Source organism: Drosophila novamexicana, unplaced genomic scaffold, assembly GCF_003285875.2.
Source record: "Drosophila novamexicana strain 15010-1031.04,08,12 unplaced genomic scaffold, DnovRS2.1 tig00004555-arrow-pilon, whole genome shotgun sequence".
NCBI classification, from domain to species: domain Eukaryota; kingdom Metazoa; phylum Arthropoda; class Insecta; order Diptera; family Drosophilidae; genus Drosophila; species Drosophila novamexicana.
The window spans coordinates 3,234,632-3,257,046 of NW_020825052.1; the positions used below are offsets into that span (position 1 = coordinate 3,234,632).

The 22,415-nt window shown below is 37.9% G+C and overlaps 6 protein-coding genes across 6 annotated transcripts; 5 read left to right on the forward strand and 1 right to left on the reverse strand.

Moving 5' to 3' along the window:
• Window positions 1-5,590: 5,590 nt before the first annotated feature.
• Window positions 5,591-6,360, reverse strand: LOC115770325. The gene is made up of 2 exons (XM_030715562.1): window positions 6,283-6,360; window positions 5,591-6,094 (listed from the first exon to the last, which is right to left on the reverse strand). The coding sequence occupies exons 1-2, from the start codon at window positions 6,358-6,360 to the stop codon at window positions 5,591-5,593; spliced, it is 582 nt and encodes a 193-aa protein (XP_030571422.1).
• A 213-nt stretch (window positions 6,361-6,573) lies between these two features.
• On the forward strand, window positions 6,574-7,561 carry LOC115770280. The gene is made up of 3 exons (XM_030715508.1): window positions 6,574-6,740; window positions 6,802-7,116; window positions 7,219-7,561. Exons 1-3 carry the CDS (start codon window positions 6,675-6,677, stop codon window positions 7,432-7,434), a joined length of 597 nt encoding a protein of 198 aa, XP_030571368.1. The 5' UTR covers window positions 6,574-6,674; the 3' UTR covers window positions 7,435-7,561.
• Window positions 7,562-10,036: 2,475 nt separating this feature from the next.
• On the forward strand, window positions 10,037-11,228 carry LOC115770326. Its single transcript, XM_030715564.1, has 2 exons — window positions 10,037-10,394; window positions 10,750-11,228. The coding sequence occupies exons 1-2, from the start codon at window positions 10,037-10,039 to the stop codon at window positions 11,226-11,228; spliced, it is 837 nt and encodes a 278-aa protein (XP_030571424.1).
• Window positions 11,229-11,973: 745 nt separating this feature from the next.
• LOC115770327 lies at window positions 11,974-12,592 on the forward strand. The gene is made up of 2 exons (XM_030715565.1): window positions 11,974-12,060; window positions 12,122-12,592. The coding sequence occupies exons 1-2, from the start codon at window positions 11,974-11,976 to the stop codon at window positions 12,590-12,592; spliced, it is 558 nt and encodes a 185-aa protein (XP_030571425.1).
• Window positions 12,593-13,557: 965 nt separating this feature from the next.
• Window positions 13,558-14,019, forward strand: LOC115770328. The gene has a single exon (XM_030715566.1). It carries the CDS (start codon window positions 13,558-13,560, stop codon window positions 14,017-14,019), a length of 462 nt encoding a protein of 153 aa, XP_030571426.1.
• A 4,387-nt stretch (window positions 14,020-18,406) lies between these two features.
• Window positions 18,407-19,153, forward strand: LOC115770329 (dentin sialophosphoprotein-like). Its single transcript, XM_030715567.1, has one exon. It carries the CDS (start codon window positions 18,407-18,409, stop codon window positions 19,151-19,153), a length of 747 nt encoding a protein of 248 aa, XP_030571427.1.
• Window positions 19,154-22,415: the final 3,262 nt, after the last annotated feature.

Here is a 22,415-nt window from a genome sequence, read left to right on the forward strand (position 1 = left end):
TGTCGATGTGACTGCATTTGAGCAGTCACCTTTTTATTTTTATTCCACTGTAAATTACCTGCACAGCATTTGTTTCATTTAAAACGAAAGTTTGGTTCATTTATTAAAAGTAATTGAGTTGTTGTTGGCATTAATTTTCTATTCGAAGTTTATGCATTGGTGTAATTTTGGCTTCAATTATTCAAGAGCGGGCAGAAAACACTCCATCCATCCACACAGTAACCTCATAAAAATGAGTACAATATTCTATTCGATGCGTATGTGGTTTTGTATATTTAAGTTATGCACTGAAGCTTGTCATGAAAATGTTAATTGCGTGTGTGGGACATTAGTGTTTACTTGGTCAAGAATCTTGAAACGAATATAAAGCGAACAATTCTTGTCTGGCTCGACGATTATTGTAACTGTTTGCGTAATTTGTTGACAATAACCCAAGTAAACAGAATTCTTCGAAAAGAAAGTCAAACAATCAAACCAAACCCCATCGTAATAAGAATTTTACCGACTTCCGCTTAAAGCCAACCAAGCTAAGCACGCCCGACAGCGGTAGCTGCGTCGTCTTACAAGATTTTATTTACACCTACTGTGAAAATGTTTACACTCTAACAGACAGCGCCGAACGAAGCTGGGGAAGCTTCCCCTGACGCTGAAATGCGCAATATGTAAACCTACAGGACGCCCAAGGCAGCGCCCCAAACAATTGAAAGTGGATTTCCGGCTTAAAAATTGCTCAAAAGGTGGCAACGGCGAGAGAAGAGAAGGCGTTTCAAAAGCAGTCAAATGCTAAAACTCATAAAACGCGAACGTGGAGGTGTCGAAAAAATGCTAACGGCCTGCATAATACGCTGGTCTGGTGAGGATGAACTGGCGAGGGAGCCGGAACTGTGGCCTGAGGACTTGGGCTTGTCATAGCGCAAATTTATGTAAAAATTTGTAGCAATTGCAATAAGTTGGGCGCCCAGCAGCAAACTTCATAGGAACAAATAATTTGCCCGATTTCTACGCGAATATTATGCGCATATTATACAGAAATGCTTTCAGGTTATAAGATCTTTAAAGGGAATGCATTTAACATTTTTGGAAAGCTTTCTAATACATCAAGTTGGGAAGGTGCACTGAAATAGAGTTCAATTAACTTATATACGAGCAAATGTTAAATGCAAAATGGCATTAAAAACTTTACGAAAAACTGATTAAAATTTCCCCACAAGTATTTACCAAGCACTCCATGAGTCTGATTGTGAATCTGTTGCTAGTGCCAAGCCAATCATATACAAAACGTCTTAAGTAATGTACAAACTGGAATGCAAGTCTAGGCCACCAGCCCAGCCCAATCCAGAGCATAGCCGACCTTACTTTCTCCACCCCTACTTCCTCTTTAGCAAAGATTCAAAATTAGCTCTCAGCTGGCAACGCCTCACAGTGCAAATATTGAGCGAAGTCGACTCCCCGTCTACTCGGTTTTGAGGGCTACGGCAACAAACAGTTGGCAGACAACATTTCATTTCATCAAAATTTCGACTCGCTTATTCCGTAGTTGGAATTTTTCTCACTGCCGACTGTTATTTTTGGCAATTTGTTTGTTTGCCAATTGTCTGCCGGTTATGCTTATCCTTTCTGTTGGCCAGGCTGATGTAATAAGATTTCATTTCTCTGGCTGTCTTTTTATGCCAATTAACATAATATTTGTAAGTGGATTTTCATACTTGAGCGGAATCAAAAAAAAAAAAAAAAGTAAAAACTTGAATTTTGCCTGCGCTTCAGAGAAACTTTGTAATGCCATTGAACTCGCAAGTTTAATCAAAATTCGTGCGCTATTCATAGACCCAACGATAAGATATATATATATATATATATATATATATATATATATATATATATATATATTTATATATATATATATATATATTTAGATGCATATATAGCGAACGAATTTGAGTATAAACAGAGCTAACACCCTTTCGCCTTTCTTATTGCTTTGCCGACCCAGGCACTTTGCATTTGACAGGCACTTCAATTATGTGACAAAAATTATTATACCAACTTCATATGCCGTGCGATTGCGATTCCGATTTCGACTGCAGATACAGTCTGTGAAGCATTAAAAGAAACGGTCAAAACTTTGGAGTGTATGCAAATCGAAAGAGACCGGAGCTGTGATAACCCACAGAACCAAGCGACTGGCGTGTCGCTTTCGAGGTTAAGGTCTTAAACACTAGATATGCGTTCCATTAAAATGGAAGAGCTGTCGTCGAAACAGACGATTAAGAGTTGCTAGTGCTTAGCGTCGGTTTGGCCAACCATTTAGAAATTATGATATAATCATATCAGACGGTATCAGTAGTTCAATAAACTCATAATAACTGGACGTGGCTTTCAGTAGATCCCATGCAGGCAAGCATAATTGAAAAGATCTCAGCATTAAATTCCTCACTTCTGTCACGTGCCCCAACATATAGAATTTCTCATTCAACTCAAATCGTGCCATTTGCATGTATAACCCAAATTTTGCTTCAGTTTGTTTGTAAATTTAGTTGTCTACGACTCATTTGCTTACAAATCTATTTCGATTTGCTCCCATTGATCCGGTTGTCTTAAATGTTTCACATTGCACTGTTTCCAGTTTAGTTTTGCTTTTGTTTTACCTCACATAGTTTATATTCGGAAATTCCAAGTGGAACCTTGCTTATCCGCAATTTATAGACGGATTTTAGATACTGATGCTCTGTTCACAAGCTGAACATGGTATATTTGTTTAATGCTATGCCTGGTCGCTTGCCTGCCCATCGGTACTTTCCATAGACTTTTAGAGATAGCTAGATAGAGCCAAAAATATTTAAGCAGCGCCCTTAATCACAATCGCAAAGCATCAATATTTTCTATTGTAACATATTATGGTTTCAGTTAAAACCCACTAATCTTATATTCCAAATACTCTTTTTCACATTTTTAATACACTGTAAACAGAGTATTGCGCAGCCGTTTGTACCAATATAGTGGATAGACATCTGATTGTATGTGAGATGAATTTAATTATCATAGATGATAAAACTTATCTTAAGCAATTTTTATAACTCTATTATGGACTTATAGAATTTAAGTCGATTTCAATAAAACCTTTTTTTTTCCTTTTTTTTTTAAATTCGCCAATGAGTTTGATTTGTAAAAAATGCATATCGCTAAGCATGCCAAATAAATTCAATGGAATTCATTTAAATGTCAGTATTTGAAATTCGACTGCATAAAATAAGAAAATAAAGTTAAATATGGCATAGTACTCGAAAATGGACTACTTTGAGATACCCTGTACCTACTGTCAAGCTGCTGAAAAAAATTGAAACATCTATACATACATATGAAAAGCAAACCACAGAGCTAGCTATATCGGAAAAATTAGGTATTATGGATTGAAAATATTCTTTAACAATAATGGACAATAATATATTTGCAAGAATAGTTATACATAAATGGTATCGGATCGGCGAAGCTTCCTTCTGCTTGTTGCAGTTAATGTGCTGGGTATGACAAAATTAACATTTTTTTGTAACAAATTTAATTTGCTCAATTTAAGCCAAGCTTAAATGGCGTCATTTGGCGGACCAATTGTTCAATTTAATTTTTTTCCATTAACGAAATTCAGCAACGTCCGTGTGGAAGCATTTTTCGAAACTCGGAATATATATACTCGTCTATATATGCAGCAGGGAATGTTTTAAACAAATTTTGTTCACATTTATTATACGCAAAGATGAAAGGTAGAATATTCGTCTCGAGGATCTTATTGACTACTTTTAACTGACTTATGGGTCATTAAGGTAAACAGTATATTACGATGTCGGTTTTACCAGTCGGCAAGTTTTCGATTGTTGTGACCGAATCTTAGAATATGGAAAACAGTTACAATTCAAATTAACATGCTAATCAGGACTATTAATAAAATATTATTATATTGGACAAAACAGGAAAAAACACTTTTCATTTAAGTTAATTAGACATATTATACTTAAGATAATGCTTCAGCTAATTAGTTAAAGTCTGAAAAAAATGAAGTCTACAAAATTTCTGGAACAGTCCTACTTTTTTGCACAGAACCGGAGGAACATAGTATCAAACAAACTGAACCAAATAATGTAGATATATTCAATGGTTTTCGTGTTGATTTCTTTCATGCGTTACACATTTCGTGACAAAATTATAACAACCATCGTACAGATAATAAAACTATATATAAGGCAATCAATGCCGCCTTGAATAAAAATTTGAACAGAAGCGGGTCTGGGCAATGGGATAGATCAGAGACAAATGCCGCTCGTCTATTATTCAAATAAGGTCTCGAAATGAGCTCGCAACTGTAAAAAGAAGGTTTGAAATATAAAAAAAAAGTGACCTGTAGACATATATATGTAGAATATATGCATGAGAATTCGCACTTTTCTAAGTTATTGCACTTTTCGAAGCCTGTGCGACAATTTATAGCTGACTTTATGCGGGTACTCGTGAGCTTAGATAAATTAATTTTTCCTTTTTTTTGCGCTGTCGGCCGCTGACTCACGAGACTTAACGAGACATTACTGTGCTGTCAACGACTTTTGGTTAAAAAGATGTGCAGTGCATCCTTAATTACAGAAAGTATAGAACATAGTCGAGAAAGCCTGCTGCACACCCTCCTCAACACATTCTTCGGTCTTGTTGCTTGTTTTCTGAATTACATTTTAAATGTGCAAAGAGAGAAGGAAAAGTAGTCAACTATTTGCAAGTTTTTATTATGTTTGAAAAGAGTCGGCAAACTTTACGAGCATTTCTATACATCTTACTCGTAGGCTCCATTACGTGGCTTGGTTAACAATGTAATGCGCCATGAATAATGTGCAGCTCATAAGATCAGATTCTGGCTAGCTGCATGACGTTATTTAACATGGAATCGTCTCTGTTGTACACAACAACAACAGTGGCTAAAACATCGCCGCTAACCCTTAATTTATGCTCCTAACGATATCAGTCCAATCAACACATGAGTGCTTCAAACCCCCAAACACATGACATGCTACAAAATCGCTCTAAATCATTGTCGTCTGTTTCTCATCGGAGCACATCACCGTCTTGGCCTCCGTCTCCGTTTTCGTCTCCGTCACCGTCTCCGTCTCGGCATCCGCCAGTCCTCGGCCGTTGGTGGCTATTATCAGCGTCATCAATTCGCTGCCTGCAGACAGCTTGTCACCGTCGGGTAAACATGCGAATTTCGCAGTCGAGCAGGCAAACACGTGACGATGGAGGTGACTCTACCACTGCCATTGCCGCTGCCGCTCCCGAAGCCACTGCCTGGTGAGGACAACGCGTCCGACTACCCAATGACGATGACGCCTCATAGCCGACAATGACGTCAATTGTGCGACAAAAGCCATTTTGCATACTAAAATCTGACAAACAAAGCAGGCAGAGACAGTACTGGAGATATTGTACGCATATTGCACGATGACTATAATTTAAATTGAAGAACGAAGTGTTGACAAATTTATAACATTCAAGACACCTTTATTGAACATCAAGTACATGAACACCCACAATATGATGCATTCAAACACTGGCTCAATTAGCCCATGCTGAACATTTTAAGGTTGTTGAAGCCTTTGGACTTGTCAATTCGTCCAAAAAGCATACCCTTGAATATCTGAACACCCTTCTGCTGGGTTAAACGTAGCTTTAGCTTGAAGTTAGTCTCTGGCAAATAGCTAGGTAGCAATTCCTCATCCACTGCATAATCCTGCAGTGTGTAGGTGTCCTTCTGTATGGGGCACTCCTTAAACCATTTTCCATGTCGCATTATATCCTGATATATTGCGCGTGCCAAAGGCTCCGCGTCACGTTCCTTTAACATCTTGCAAAAATTCAGGGTCTTACTGATGAGATTGGTGAAGTTACCCGGCTGCGTCTCTAGCGCAACACTAGCTGACAGCTCAATATCGTCCAAGATCTCCAAGGTGTTGACAACAATATTTAATGAACTTTCACTATTGTTTTGCAATTGTATTTTCACGTCCACCAGTCTGGGATTGGCCTCGTAGTCAAAGCGCATAAAAACAATCTTGAACGAGCGCTGAAAACAAATGAGAGTATCTTCAAAATAATAACAGAAATCTGTTTATACCCTGAACACATTGAAGATGGCTAAAAAGGACAGGCAGAATATGTCTGTTTGTGCATCTTTATAAACGCATCAATTTCGAAAACTTCAACTTTGTATGGAGGAAACTCATAATTGTGTCGTCTACTCTCTGAACTTACCCAACCCAAAGCCACAGGAAAGCACGTTAGTAGCACGATTGTCAGAACGTAAAAAAATTGGTACAACTGTGCACGCATCTTGATTCAATTATTTACTGACATTTTTTCAATTAGACATAAGTCATAATATAACAATAATCAGGGGTCAAGCGTCAATGAAGCACAAATTGTCATGGACATTAAAAAGTCTGATCGGATCGCACATTGCCATGGCAAATTGAGTCGAGTAAGCGTTTATCTGACTTTGAAATGATTTGGAAATCATTGAGGCATTTTATTTAAAGCCATATTTCCGATAGCATCGATACTAATTATATTTGTCATTTCGGTGATGGATTCCCATTACTATAAAAGCCGGGAGGCTTTTTGCCAATCGACAGACATCATAAGTCATGTTTTTGAACAGTGTCATTTTGCTGCAAATCCTTTTGGCCCTTTGCCATGGCGGCTTGGCTGAGGTGAGTGATCAATATAACCGTATCCTGATGACACTTTAAGAGATCAATTTGCATTCGTCAGAAAATGCTGCGGCCCAAGTTCAAGGATATCAAGATTTGGAGTGAAGAGAAGATAGTGAGCCACAAGGTGGCCTACGACAATTCGGATCCGCATTTGAACTTTTCCATGGAAGTGCATCAGGAGCTGCACGATGTGGATGTGCACTTGGAAGTGCGTATATCTAACAAACTGGATCCGTACTACACAACCACTCTGAACACCACCATGAATGTTTGCCGAATCCTCGGCTTTGCCAAGAAATCACCAGTGGGCCGTTTTGTGCACGGTTTCATACGTGAATACGGCAACATTGTTGAGAGCTGTCCGATTGCCAAGGTGAGTTCCAGTTTTGTGCGTTCAGGCTTCAGTATATTATACAGTCGCCTCTTTTAGGGTAAATACAAAATTCGTCACTTACGCTTTAATCGCAAATTACAGGGCTCATACTTCATCAACAAGTTCTGGTGGCCAGAAGATCCAACAACGGCCATTCTGCCTGAACTCGAGTTCGATATTCAGTTTGAGGCCCTGCATCTGGATGCCAACAAGAAGCGCACGGTCATCATGAACGATCACATTTCTGGCGAGTTCAATGTTCAAGATGTCAGCAACCTAAAGCCCGGTATATTCGCCATGCTGCCCAAGACGAGCTAAACCAAATAATTCATGGAACTCAAATTTAACCAGTTTCTTTTTTAAACAAGCACTTTCAATGTTTCAATGGTATTTCTGAAATTTGTCTTACAGTTTTTTCCTTAATGTAGTAAAAAGCAATGCATTTGCTAATAAGCGCAAACAACACCTTCAGAATATGTTCCCTCATTTATAGAAAGTTGTCCAAGATTTCAGTCTACAAAATTTGTATACCCTGCACCCGATGGAGTGGGTAAAAACGGTATAACCTCTAGCATCTCCCCATCTCCCACGCCTCTTAATTCACCATTAAATCGAGCCTAAAGTAATTCATCGCATTTTTTAGAACAACATAGATGGAATCTTAGTAATTTCCACCCGCAAGTATGGAAAAGAAAGGTCTCAAAATTATTTTCAAGGAGTTGTAATCTAATTCACATGTCCTCGAAATTCCATTCTTATTGGTGGAAATAAAGACCAATGATTTGTGGGTGTCGTTTTGGGCTCCAGCTTAAAGGATCTATATGAATATTACACTTTCAGCAACACAGAACCCTCTTTGAAGGAAAATGGTTGGAACTTTTGTTTATCGAAAGTGTGGCAAAGATACCCGGAACACTATATGTTTCAAAATTTTAATTTTATGCTAGCAGGACACATGTCAAAAAGGGTTTATGTCTGCAGGCATTTTATTACCTATGGACATCATTATTATTGTTATAACTATAATTATTTAGTGTGTGAGATTTACAAGATGGGTGACATTCACTCTTAAAGTTAATTATGTCACTTTGTCAACAACAGAATAATAGTAAAATTGAGAAACGGACACTTACCGCATTATACACAGTCAAAATGCATCCTGATGATTTTTCTAAAAAAAAAAAAAGACAAGGGTTATGAGTACTTATAAATATTTGTAAGGTTTTGATTTAATTAATAATACTAAAAATGACATAGATAAATACATGCATACATTGTGTGCAAGGTGAGAGTAGTCGTAGGAGAGAAACATATTAATGCAGCGGCAGCAGTTTTAGACTCTGGCATCTAGCTAAAAGTAGGCATGCCCGACCTAATAAAGAATATGTATATATTCCTGATAAGGACGAAGAGACGCGTACATTTAGCCATGTGCGTTTGTCTGTCCGTTTGTATAAACGCAAGCTACAACAGGTATATAAATTCTTCGACATGGATATCGTGGCTTACACTTAAAATATCAATAAAAATCTATCTTTCAGGCAGATAGACACGACCATATAGCTGTAATATCCATAAAAAAAAACTCCGTTCACACAGACAGAAAGACAGACACGGATAACGAGTCGGTCACTGCTCAAAACCAATATAATCTTGTTCTATTCGTTTACAACTATGATCTGTTCCTATCTCTGTTAATAAACAACTTTTATAGTAGCTAATAAATTATAAATATTTAGGGAACTTTAATTCTACGTAATTCTCGAAGTAAACTTCTGTTTTTAGATATAACAATTGAATACAATTGCCTTCGAATGGCTTAGCTTTGTCGTTCCACGTATATCTATCATGTCATTTGTCATGAACAATTTTGTTCATATTTTTTAGCACTCGAATTTTGCATATTTTTGCCAAATTTCACAAATTGAATTAAAATGGCCCGTCAAATGGGCCATCACAGCACAGACGGGACAACAAAAAATTAATATTCAATATATTTGCAATGAAATGTTTTTGACTTGCGTCGTGTTTATTGTATTCCCTCTGACAGTTTGCGAATTTTAAATGCGCTTTTGACTGCGAGGTGGCAACCGCTTTGATTTCGTGAGCATTTTATTTGATTTATGGGGCTGCCGATGCTATTGGGCTGCAGGTTTTGAGCAATTGACTGTTTGCTATTTATTTAACTTATTGAGGAAGTTATAAACTCTTAATTGCAATTGCGCAGTGTTCAAAAGTTTCTGTGCAAAACTTTTTAAGTTTGTCTATTTACTTTTTATAAGAGTCCCCCTTCACTAATTATAGCACATATTCAGCAATAATTAAACACACTTACAAATTTACACTTTACACAAAAATAAATCAGATTCTGAAGGATACTTTGTGGCTTTGGTAATGTGTAATGCATTAGATGAGACATTTCCAACCTCATATAAGTATATTCTTGATCAGAATCAACAGTTCAGCATGTACACCACAAAAAAAAACAGCTGTGGGTTATTAAATATCATATAAATACATAAAAGCGAACAAATACAATTATTTAGATAATCAACATATTCGCTAAAAATCATTATACCATTCAATTGGCGAAAAATTGCCACATGTGCGTTCAAGTTGATTTTCTTTATCAATCGACATTCCGTTTCATTTCTGATATGAAATTCTTCACAACAAGTTGAAAATATGAAGTATTTAGCAGAACTTTCGATTTTTCTGTGCCTCATCCAACGTGCAACTATGGTAAATAATAACATTTCTTCAAAACAAATCGATCGATGCTGATTTTAAGACTCAGTCAGTTATTCGACTTTCATAACTCTTATAGATGACGAAAGCTGTTCTTTCCAAATCGCCTAGTTGTAATGAATATAATCGAAGCTATCTGCGTAATTTGACGATCGATTTGACGAATGCCAAGATGAATTTGGATGTGGACGTTATAAGGCCCTTGTACTCGGGATTGCGGCTAAATATGGAGTTCTTCACACGCAAATATAAATCGAACACCTATCAAAGCTTTTATGAATACTCTCTAGACATGTGCAACATTCTGAGCAATCGAAAAGGCAATATGTTTAAAAAATGGATCTCATCATTCAAATTGTATGGTAACTTTTTTCGTAATTGCCCATTTCCAAAGAATCATTACTACATAAGAGATTACAATAGTTCTGAACTTGATATTCCATCGTTCTTTTTTCCCGGCGCCTATCGCATTACGACCAAGTTGTTTCAGAGCAAGAAGGACAATAGAGATCCGGATTTTTTGCTTGCCTGTATGCTTGAAGTTGAAATTAAATCAATTTAGTTATCATTTACAATAAAAACAATCATGTTAGAAACCTTTTGCTAGTTATTTTGTATAATATTGATTACACCCCTATTTAGTATATTGCGAAGGGCAATTAAAATTATTTTAGTCCAAACAATTATTAGAGTTGTTAGTCGACAGTCTCATGTCCAGAACACATATTTGAAAGATCATAATAATACTGTAGTTAAAATAAAAATGTTCATTATTTACATTTATGGCATTAAAATAATTTTGTTTCTCTTGGTCAATCAGCTGTCTGTCGCCGAAGCCGTGAGTTCTTGTTTTAAATCTAAAGGCTTTTAGTTACTCATATATAGTAAAGTCTAGCGTTCTCATCCAAAACGGACAGTATAAGTACAGCCCCAACTATTTCGAAAACTTTACCCTGAGCATCATCAATAACACGATAAATCTGGACATGATAATCAAGAAGCCCTTGAACCGCGGCTTCAAATCGCTTGTCGACTTCTCTATAAGTTTGGGCAAAGCAAAGCATTACCAGCGCGTCTTTGCCCATGTTTTAGACACTTGTGGAATTGTGTCGGCACTCCAGAATAATATTTTCAAAACTTGGTTCAAGAGCATGCTGAATCATGGCAACTTCATGCTCAACTGCCCAGTCCCCGAGGGTCATTATTTTCTGCGAAACTGGAAGCTGGAGTCACAACTGGTGCCTCAGTACTTGTACGCGGGCGATTATCGTGTCTCTACTCACTTCTTTTTTGGAAAACTCAAGACAAAGCAAGAGGAATTTGTATTGGATATGACTATCTTCGCAATATTGAAAACAGATTAACTATACAATTGGTGTATGTTGTAATTTTTAACAAAATTGTAGAGGGCATCAGTTATTCTTGCTCAATGTAATAATGCACTAATAAACATACTAGCCCATTGTTTTCTGCAGTATAGTAATATTTATTTCTAAAAGGTATTACAGTATGGTTTCGAAACAACCTTGCAATTTCATATATTCCTTAAAATATTATACAGATCGGAAAACAATAATGAATATAGCAGTCTTACTCGACTGGATTTATGTCGATTGGGTATAAAAACAAGAAGCCTTTTTAGTGAGTCAATTATTGATATACAAACTGAATCCAATTTGAAAACCCTTATTAAAATTGCTGAAAATTGATTTTTACAAACAAAGTCTACAGTGGCGTCACACGTAACGTTTACAGATTAAACTATTTATAGCAATAGGCTTATAAAGATTAACAAATAATATTTTGGTATATACAGTAAAAACTAATATCAAAATGTCAACAAGCCACCAAAGGTTCGCAAGAATAGCAGTTTTTTTATGGATGGAAGGATAAGAAGCTAAAAAATGTGCGTGAAGTGCGCAGTTGAGGCGATATTGTTGTGACACGAAACGCACTCGTACGTAAAAATATTTAATAAATACATTATGTCTGATTGATCGTCAGGCACCAATGACTAGATAATTGAATTCGGTTGGTTCTAAAAATATACTAATTTAAGAACTGACTTGCCGTCAACTTTAACAATAGTCAGGTGAGAGAGCCACAGCAATGTGGAGCTTAATGTTTCTCAACGTTAAGAGACTTGTCTGGTGTTTTATATTCCTGCTAGCTGTTCGCGCCAACAAAGTGAAGGCTGTGAGTCATCTTAAGGTTTTTAAATGTAAATATATTCTTAGTTTTATTCACCTCTTTCCAGAAGCACATAACGTTGACAGTAGGAGAGAGCCGTTTCAACCGCGACTACTTTGATAACTTTACCTTCGTACTAGACAATGGCAAGGTCTATTTAGATATGTTTCTAAAGAAACCACTAATAAAGGGTTGGTATGCTAGACTGGACTTTCAGCTTCGGGTGCCTAACTCCAAGAGTTTTCAGAGCATATTCTCAACAAGTGTTAATGTGTGTAATATTGTAAATGTGTACAAGAACAATCTTTTCAAGAAGTGGTACATGAACCTTCTTAAATATGGTAACTTTCTGCGACAGTGCCCCTTAAATCCCGGCCATTATTACCTACGAGGCTGGCAGTTTGGCAACAGTCTGGTGCCGCCATTTATTTCGGGCGGCTCCTATCGTTTAGAGACCTACAATTTCTATGGCAGGTACAAAAGCACCGATGAAGTCTTCATAATGAGCTGCAGCGCGGATGCTACGATTACTGCATAAGCCATTAGACGGGTCAAGTAATGGAGGATACAAATTATATTAAAAAACTTTCCCGTCTATGGCACATGTGTCTTATTTATTTTGGGTATACTTTGGCAAAACAGTGTCCAAAATGTTATCGTAACCATCGACTAGGGGCCGAGAAGGTTTATAGAATTGTATCATCTTCTTTACTTTACATTATCTTAGACTATTTACTTAAGATTTACTATTGACATATTGTCATTAAATTTAAGATACATTTAAATAAATACCTAAGACAATAAAAAATTTTTTTTTTATTTTTTGTTCGATATGAAAAGACAGAATTTATAATTAAGCCATGACATGTTAATAAAAAATATCCCAGTAGAGATTACTAAGTTAAAAAGCTACTATGTTCCTTGGTTTAAAGGACCTTAAATATACATTTAACATACTCATACACACATACTCATATTCAATAATATATGTTGACATTCATACATGCATCGAACATATACTTATGTCAGGCTCCACCCGATCTGATACCTACATCTTTTAGTTATTGAGAAAACTGCTTAGCATACTTGGCACCAATGAGTATCAAAGTAAAGCTTTCATACGAATGCATAAGCAAAATCTTGTCATCAATTTGTAGGAAGTATAGTTTTGGTAATATTAGCATATTATCTGTGTTAGTTTATAAAAACAATAAGCCTTCTTAATATGCCACTTATATATAAAAAAAAATTGGTGTACTATTAAAAAGCATTCACGCATCAGTAAACTTAGCTCTATTCTATTCGCAAAACCATTGTGAAAATTATTGAAACAGTTTACGAACAAAGTCTACAGTCGCGTAACACGCAATGTTTGCAAAGGCCATTAAAATGTTTATGGCAATAGCTTTATTAGGATTAACAACTTATATTTTGGTATATACCGTAAAAAACATTGGTGAAACACTAAATTATCTAATTTCAAAATATCAACAGGCAACCAAAATGGTTTTCAAAACCGGAGACTGTACATACAAACGAGATGTTTTTTCCAATTTCACACTTCAGGTCGTTAATGGTAAAGTTAAAATGGATATGACTCTTGTAAAGATACTGACTGCTGGCCTTAAGGCACATTTGAGTTTTGAATTTCGTGTGTCCAAAAGCAAATCATATCAAAGCATATTTCAGCATGATATAAACTACTGCGTTTTACTCAAAGGCTCGCAAGAATCACTTTATCGTCGCTGGTTTCTCACCATGCTGAAGGTTGGAAACTTTGCCACCAGTTGTCCCATACAGACGGGTTACTACTACCTGCGGGATTGGCATTTGAATGGAAATCTGATTCCATCATTTTTGTACCTGGGTGACTATCGGATTGGAGGCAGCTTTTTCTATGGAAGGTACAGGAAAAATAGCGAAAAACTTTTGTTGGAGTGCACAGTTGAAGCGATATTGGTTTGACACCATACCCACTCGTACGTAAAAATGTGAACACTGTATAATAAATAAAATATACTTATTAATGCTTATATCTCGTCAAGCACCAATGACTAGATAATTAGATTCGTCGGACTATCAAAAACCCTAATTTAAGAACTGGTGTTCCATCAACTTTGTCAATAGTCAGGTTAGAGTGCCATAGAAATGTGGAGCTAAATCCATTTGTATATACAAGGCTGGCGGCTTAGCAATATGATGAATGAATGAAATGATTTTGACTAGACCTAATCAGCCTTTAAGCATTAAGCCATTGTACCCTTTTACCAGTTGTGCGACTCTCATCCAATATATAATAATAGGTATTCATAAGATATTGCTTAAATTTTAGCAATGCTCGTTGTCGTGACAATTCGAAAGGTCAAGCCAGTGGCCACTTAAGCTTCGTTAGACAAGGATACGGAAAATGGGCTTTAGCTGCAGTATACCAAAGTTCATGGTTCAACTTGACCAACTGTTTCTGAATACCCACTCTGATATTCGGGTTGGCAACTGCTTATCTTACACTTGCATTCTGTTTCAAGTTGTAAATCTTGAAAAATTGCCATTCATTGCAAAGATTTTGAAAGCATTTATCAAACAGTTGGCTCAAAGTCTGCAGGAACAGTCGATACATAGTATTTGTTGAGTATCAAACAATGAAAATATCTAATTTGGCGTTAAAGTTCTTACACTGCCAAAAGCTTATAGCTATTATACAGGAGACTTAAAGAGTAAGAGACTTAAAATCTTAAAGATTCCGTAGTATCAATAAATGTCGACATTTAAACAAGATGAAATAACATTAACCGGAAATGTAGATACAATTATAAAACCCTCTCTGTACTACTCTCTAGTATAGTGAAGGATTTCATAGCTTATTACTGGCTTAATACATTACAAAGAACAAACAGATATTCCAATCTAGACTTGAATTCAATTTCTCTCAGTGCACTTTAAGGCAACACATGGCAGATACCACTACCGAGTCGGTCTAGCGACAACCTTCACATATGGCACAGGCAGACAGCCGCACAGCCAGTCAGCCAGTCAAATCTGTCCATTTGGCTAATAAATCCTTGAGCAGCTTATTGAGTAACGTCTGCGCATAAATATTACGGCTGGCAACTGGCCGAGAACAAGGACGTAGGGCGACACTGCCATAGCACCAGGAGTTGCCTCCATTCACTTTTCACTTCAATGCCTTAAAACAACGCCCCGATGCGCCGTGCCCCTGTGGCATTTAAGCATCACATTCTTTGACCGCCTCATACGTGTTAAATAAAATTCGACGCCGTTTTTTTTTTTTTTTGTATTTATGCTCGCTCTGAAGTAAAGTAGAGTATATTGGCTTTATACGTCCATCCGAAGATGTGTCCGCCTTGAAACAAATTGCGAAAAAAAAAACAGTCAACTTTTTTTAAGCCAAATTAACAAAGATCTCCATATATCAACATTGCGACCAAGTCAAACAGGAAGACTCTTTTCGATTAATTTTGGTGGTAATTACACAGTGAACAGAGTATTACGCAGTCGTTTACACCACTCTTTTTTTTTTGATTATAGCTCACTCACTAGCCTGCAAATTCTTGAGCTGACATTGGATTTCGGTTGCCTGTCGTGCTGGTATGCCTGGCCAGGACTTTTTGTTGGTGCTGTCGTGCTTGTTGTGCTTTCTTAAGTACGCTCGCTGCACTAAAAGGATATGCAAATTGTTTGAATAGCAAACGACATGCTAAACAATTTTTACTCTGGGCTTTATAAAGAAAGAAATCTAACGTAACATTTCTCTTTAGCATGTTTTGGCACTGCTTTTGGTCAAACACATCTTCTTATGGCCATCGCATTTTTGTTTGTTTTTGCGCATTAAGTTGTTGCTACAAGGATACGAGTACAAGGCATGTCCTCAACCTCGATGCAATGTACGGAAATGTTTTGTTGTATTTCGCACCCGCTGGATATAAATCACAGTGTTCCATGTTATTCTGCCCCCGCCCAAGGACTCCTGTTGGATTATTGAATTAGTTGATTATGTGCGCCAGCCCAGTTAAACCTTCGAGCAGGAGCAGGAGCAGGCTGCTGCATTTCTAGTTGGGGCTTGTCCAAGGCAATAAATCTTTTGTTTTTCAGTGCCATTTTACACATTTCAGATCTCATTTAAATCCGTAACAAAGCCAACCCAATGTTGCGGTAGGGAGAAGCAATTGAAGCTCTTTTCAAGGATGTCTTCTCCATACCGCATTTGGTAGTTGTTTATTGTGATGCTTGATTAACTGAAAACGAATTTTGAATTTTTTAAATTTAAGCAACAACCACATGACTGCGATACCTTTTTATAAATAATGTTTGTTTCAACAAAAAAAAACCCTGATTTAACCAATGAGCTATAAATATAACTATAAAACTATAATTATAAAACTCTTTGGCCTAATAAAACCTAAAGTGAAGTTATAGCTTAGAAATTACCCAGAATGTGTCTGCATAAGTTCAAAGAATACACGTAACTTGCAGACTCTTAATCAAGAGTCGTATTTAAGTTATGTCAAACCTAATCAAAAACTCTGTTTAATACGCAATCAAGCAAAAAAAAATTGCCCAAACTCCGCCATTGAGAAAACATATGCAAAAGTCAACGATGCTGGTAAACTGCTGATAAACAAGACAAATCCGAGCGCAGAAGAAGGTAAGTATCCTTTTTGGCATTATATTTAGAGTTAACATTGATGGCAGATTGCGTCAGTCTAGGGCAGGACAATAGGACAAGCACCCAGCAGGCAGGACAGAAAAATAAATATGGCAACAATAAAGTTGTTCCCCTGTCTCCGTCTGCGCTGTCAATTTTACGTGCTTTACCGAATGGCTGAAGGCATTTTTACTGCCCAGTCTGTAGTTGAAGTTTCTTGGAAATGCAATTTTGTAGCAAGTAAATCTGATAAAGCAATTGTAAGTGGATTGCATTAGGCTGAAATTAAGTTTTACGAGGGCGGATACGTATACTTATGAATGAAGTTGCAAAAGACGAACAATTAGCAAACACAAAGCCCTCTTTAAGGGCCACAATTTCCAGTTTAAAATGTCAATGTCTCGAGTAAATCACTTAACCCTAATCCTAAGCCCAGCTATTCATATCAATTTTTCAATTCTCTCAACAAAAAAAAAGAAAAAATTGAAAGCTGGCACCAGGAAGGATACCATTTTTATGCGGGATTCATTCAGCGTCGACTCTTCTTCTTTATTCATTTTTTTTTTGTTATTTTTTCCTTGTTACAAGGATATTGAGGACGCGTTGTCGTTGACGTAGTCGTCGTCCTTGCCAGGATGATGATAAAGTGCGGCACCAAACCGCATTTTTATATATTTTTATATGCTAGCAAATCTGTGTGGCAGTTGGCGGGTGCATATTTATGCACAGTTCAAAGATCAAAATGAATATTTTATTTGATTTGATTCCTGCTTGGCTGGGCTGCTACAAGAAAAGCATTTTTAAGCGCGCTAAAAACGCGCAATCCTTGGCATAATAAAGTCCTTGGAGAGCCAGCAGCGGGCCAATTGTCTGCTTGTAGATTGAAATCCTCTACCCACACATCAGTGCGTGTATTGTTGAATATGTGCTGCCAATGCGATTTGATAATGGGGAATGATGTCGGTTATTCTTCAATAGATCTGTTTAATGCACTGATAAAGTGCCTCGAACTATGCAAGCACTTACAAAATGACAGCGAAAGCTTTTCGAGCAAGCCAAATGTGTTTTCTTACACATAAATCTGTTGCGCAATTTCAATAATCAGTAAAAATATTTGTTTGTTTAAAAAACATAATTAAACAAACCAGAAAAGCGACTAAGAAAGTTAACAGAAATATGAAAGAACTAGAGCGTTTTTTTTTTACGTTTTATAGTATTTTCCAGAATACTGGCATTACGTAATTATTTTATAATGCTTACTAACAATAGTCTATTTACTATACTTTTTTTTGGAGTAGACGCACGCACAAAAGTTCTGTGCTAAATCAACGACGCAAATTAAATAAAACCCAATAAAATTTCTCTAGTGGAGAGTACCCGACCTCGAGACACCCAGCTCCGAGCTGACGTAATATCCAATTAGACTAACTAATACAAATATCTGAGCTCCAAATATCGGCAGACGGACTGAGAGATAAGCATAGTCGTTGATACTGACAGGCAATATATATGTAATGGGGTCGCCAATATACCCTTATTTTACCCCATAAAGCGGCATAGAGAGTATTTAATTGTAGAATAACACCTGAGTACATCAGGTGTTTTTCAAAATTCCTAATTAAACATTTTTGGTGACATTCAGTATATAAAGCTGCCATTTATTAAGTTAGGGCATTTATAACTTTCGCAATGCGCACCTCTTCGCTGCTGTTACTCGGACTTCTAAGCTTCGTGCTTCTGGCACAGCATATCAGCTGTGCGGCAATCGAAAAGGATGATGAATATGACTATGAATATGATTCCAAAGAAGCAGAGGATGATACCGACGATGTAGACGCAACAGGTGACGAAACCGACGAGGATGATAGTGCTAGCACTGAGGATAACAGCAGCAGCAATGCCAACGCAACCGATACCACCACCCAAAGCACCAATGATGGAACCACAAACGGCAGCCAGACGACGGTAGATACCGCGGATGAAAGCAACGAAAGTGATAATGCCAGCGCTGAGGATAACAACAACAGTGATTCCAACGCAACCGATACCACCAGCAACGTCAGCAATGATGAAGCCGAAACTGAATATGATACCGAAGAGGGAGGTAGTGCTACCGGGGATGAAGAATATTCTGATTATGAAGACAATGAAGGTGATGTTGCCAGCCCTGAGGAGGAAGAAGCAACCACTTTACGTACATCAAGTCCATCTGCCAAGCCGAACGCAGCAGGAAAGCGTAAACAACAGGCTAAACAGAACAAGCCCAGCCAGCAGGCCAAGCGCAAGCAGCAGAATAAGCCTAAGCAGCAGTCTAAGCCTAAGCAGCAGGTCAAGCGTCCGGCTCAAAACAAGGCCAAGCCTCGTGCGCAGAAGCAAGCCCAGACCCAGAAGAAGGTGCAGGTTCAACGGAAGAAGCCCGTTCAGCGTCGCGGCTGAGAAGGGAACGTTGGCTCACAACAGTTGATAGCAATACACTTTGAAATTTTTGTAGTTCTTAAGTTCATTCTTGTACAGAAATACAAAATATGATTGAATTAAAAGCCAAAGGGTGCGAAAAGTTTCTCAGTCTGTTGTTGTGGCCTGGTCAATGGCTTGGCTCGCTGCGCTCTCGTTTCAGGCAGCAAATCCATCAAAGCGTAGCTGTTCCAAGGCTGCAGCGCATTTCACACGCTTCGCTGGAGTTCTGTAACTCAAATTGGCAGACAGAAGAGAAGGAGAGTACAGCCAGGACAACACAGGAAGCCTGCTTCAACCGAGGCGGCGGCGTCGACAAAAACTTTTTTGCCAACGCTGCTGGGCAAAACTTTCGCCGGCGTCGCTGAGGCTGCACAAAATTTGTGTCCAAAATATGATTTGCCTGCTTAAATTGCAGTTGGGCTTTAAAAATATTTTGACTTGTCATATTGCACCAGCTCAGCTCAGCCCGACTAGGCTCGGCTCGACTCGGCCTGGTTTGGCTCCATCATGCATTCACAACGCTATTTTGTCGGTCGGTCGGGCTTTCACCTAACAGCCGCCTAAATGCGCCTAAATGAATTTTTGTTAGTTGGCAGGCAAAAGTTTTGCCTGCACCTTTGAGCAAAGTTTGTTCGTGTGCCTCAAGTTTTTGCCCAAACATTGCCAAAGGCTGGTCTTCGGCTTGTTGCTCAACTTTTATAATTATTTGATTTGCTACAGAGTCATTCATCTGTGCATGTGTGTGTGTGTAAGTTTCTTTGGGAGGATGTGTGTAAATCCTTTCTACTTCTACAATATTTTTCCAACTTTTATTGAAAGCTTTGCGTTTTTTTTTTTTTTTTTTGTGAATGTAGCTGGGTTTGTATGGCACGAGCTGTCGAAATAAAAATATGATCATTTTTAAAATACGCTCTTAAATAGCAGTCACAAAATAAATTCCTACGCAAGTTCACATTACCATATAAGTCTAGTTAAAAGCCAATTCATTTAACAAAAGCTGAGAGCACGACGAAATTTGTTAAGATAATAGAACGTATATATGTATATACAGCTGTTGGCTGAACAAACTCTTCGGAACGAACAAAAAAACTCAGACTTTTGGTCACATCAAAAGCACCTAGATTAATGAATGTTTGTTATGAGAGCAGATAAGAAGTGTTCTTCCAAGCGTTGGAAAAAGTTTTAAGGTCTCTCACCAGCAAATACAAACAGTTGATCTCAGACAATTGCCTCATTAAGAGTAACACAATGAAATATTTGTGGCTGCTGCTCTTGGCTTTGGTCAACCTTGGATACCAACAATCTACTGCTTTGGCCACGTTGCCAGGTTATAGAAGAATAAAAGAAGACTCAAAGGATCTGATTCAGTTTCTGCCCATGCGTATTAGGTATTCACCCAGGGAAACTGGGAGGGGAAAGTTCGGCACTCTTCGCTCAGTAACTTTTAGCTCTCAAGGAATTCGATATCTGGCCAACACAACGCTTTCGAAGTTTGTCAAGAAACGACGCGAATCGAAGCGGCCGAAGAACTTCAATTGCATGAATAATATTTGGATACTATTCTTTACTGTCTATATTACCTATTTGATTCATGTTCTGTTGTAACTATGCCTTTCGGCTGAGATATGCAATTATTTTGAATAAAGCGAATTTCTTGAGGAATCGAAGAATATACCGCAATAATAGTATAAACTGTATGAAATATCAGCTCATAAATATCCGTAAAATTTTCAGCTTGAGTTGTCAGCTTTTTAGCATATTTCGGGCACAAACTCCATTTGTATCAGTCGCCCAACGAGGCGCACATATGTTACCGAAACATATGCTAAGTATGCTTTACTCAGACCCCACCATGTCTAGGAGCCGGGCTCGGTATTGCTTTCGTCAACTGCAACATAATTTATGACGCTTTCATTAAAAGCGACAAGCGAGACAAACGCCCACTCACAATCACGGCTGGCAACAAATGCCCAACTCCAACTGCCCAACGGAGTCCGAGGTTTGTGTGTGTGTGTGTGTGTGTGTATGCTTAAAATTTTGTTTGTGCCGCGCCGTGTCGTTCGCTACCGTTCCCTTCCAAAGAGTCAGCGGCGGGAGCGAGAACTTTAACTCGGTTACGTGTGCCAGACAGTTGTCAGGCGGAACGCCATAGATGTCGGCAACATTTCACCCCGAACGGTGTCAATTTTTTAATGTCAAACGGTTAACTGGCATACCGCTGCACACATAGCCAAGGATCGCTCGATCCTGTAGCAATGAACCGTGGGCAGTCCGTCGCCGTCGCGCTCTGACATAATTAAAGACCATTAATCACGTGTGCTGATTCAACAACGCCCACTCGCAAGGACTCTGGACTCGCCCCTCGTATCGTTGGGTTAATCAAGCCACTTGGGGCTATAGTCTGGGCTGAATTTAAATTGTGCAGCCAAGACAGGCCCAAAGCGGCTTGGCGATATCGCTCCTCGTATCGCCTGTTACAAAATGTGTCCAACTGGACAAATTCTTTTTACACATGCTTCGTTTTTTATTTGTTTTTCGTCTGATTTTTTCAAGCGATTTTCTTCTTCTATTTTTTTGTTGGATTTTTGTTCAACTTTTTCTGCTGCAGCATTTTGGCGTCAATTAACGTTCTTTGTTGTGGCGTTACATTGGACACTTTTTCGGACCGGACTCACAGAGCCACGGTCATAGCCAAATCTATAGCCCCACGTAGATTGGATGTTGCGCTTCAATGCGCGTCAGCATATAAGCTTTAGACCAAAGCGCCTGCTGTAGCTTCTACATTCGCCAGAGATATTTACAATCTTTAGAGATATTTAAAATGGAAGAAGTAACAAGTCTACAACAAATTTTGTAAAGAGCGGAGGGAGAGTCGCTGCTCAAAATTTTAAAGTAACTAAGAATGTATGGTATAACACTTTGAAGCTATGTAAATGGTATCTCCTACCCTCAATTACAATTATACAGTCTTACTTATTAAATATTTTTGTGTAATAATGCCATTCCGAAGCACGTCATATTCAAGTCTAGGAAAACGCAGTTCTGATATATATTAGGTGTACCTAGGGCGGTGTACCATAAGGTAAATCAATTGACATACAAGTCGATATAATTAAAGGTTCCATATTCTCCTCAACCCGTTGGGTATCTCTAAGCTAGCAACAATGAGACTATTTTAAATAAATGTTATTTTATGCTTTTTGCTAATTTATGCCCATTTAATGATGCAAACCTTTTCTCG

Coding starts and splice junctions, on each gene's coding strand:
- LOC115770328 (XM_030715566.1), top strand. CDS start 13,558: ATGGTTTTCAAAACCGGAGACTGTACATACAAACGAGATGTTTTTTCC.
- LOC115770327 (XM_030715565.1), top strand. CDS start 11,974: ATGTGGAGCTTAATGTTTCTCAACGTTAAGAGACTTGTCTGGTGTTTT. Junction 12,061..12,121: donor GCGCCAACAAAGTGAAGGCT/GTGAGTCATCTT, acceptor ACCTCTTTCCAG/AAGCACATAACGTTGACAGT.
- LOC115770329 (XM_030715567.1), top strand. CDS start 18,407: ATGCGCACCTCTTCGCTGCTGTTACTCGGACTTCTAAGCTTCGTGCTT.
- LOC115770280 (XM_030715508.1), top strand. CDS start 6,675: ATGTTTTTGAACAGTGTCATTTTGCTGCAAATCCTTTTGGCCCTTTGC. Junction 6,741..6,801: donor GCCATGGCGGCTTGGCTGAG/GTGAGTGATCAA, acceptor TGCATTCGTCAG/AAAATGCTGCGGCCCAAGTT. Junction 7,117..7,218: donor AGAGCTGTCCGATTGCCAAG/GTGAGTTCCAGT, acceptor CGCAAATTACAG/GGCTCATACTTCATCAACAA.
- LOC115770326 (XM_030715564.1), top strand. CDS start 10,037: ATGAATTTGGATGTGGACGTTATAAGGCCCTTGTACTCGGGATTGCGG. Junction 10,395..10,749: donor TCCGGATTTTTTGCTTGCCT/GTATGCTTGAAG, acceptor ACTCATATATAG/TAAAGTCTAGCGTTCTCATC.
- LOC115770325 (XM_030715562.1), bottom strand. CDS start 6,360: ATGCGTGCACAGTTGTACCAATTTTTTTACGTTCTGACAATCGTGCTA. Junction 6,095..6,282: donor TTCCTGTGGCTTTGGGTTGG/GTAAGTTCAGAG, acceptor ATTTGTTTTCAG/CGCTCGTTCAAGATTGTTTT.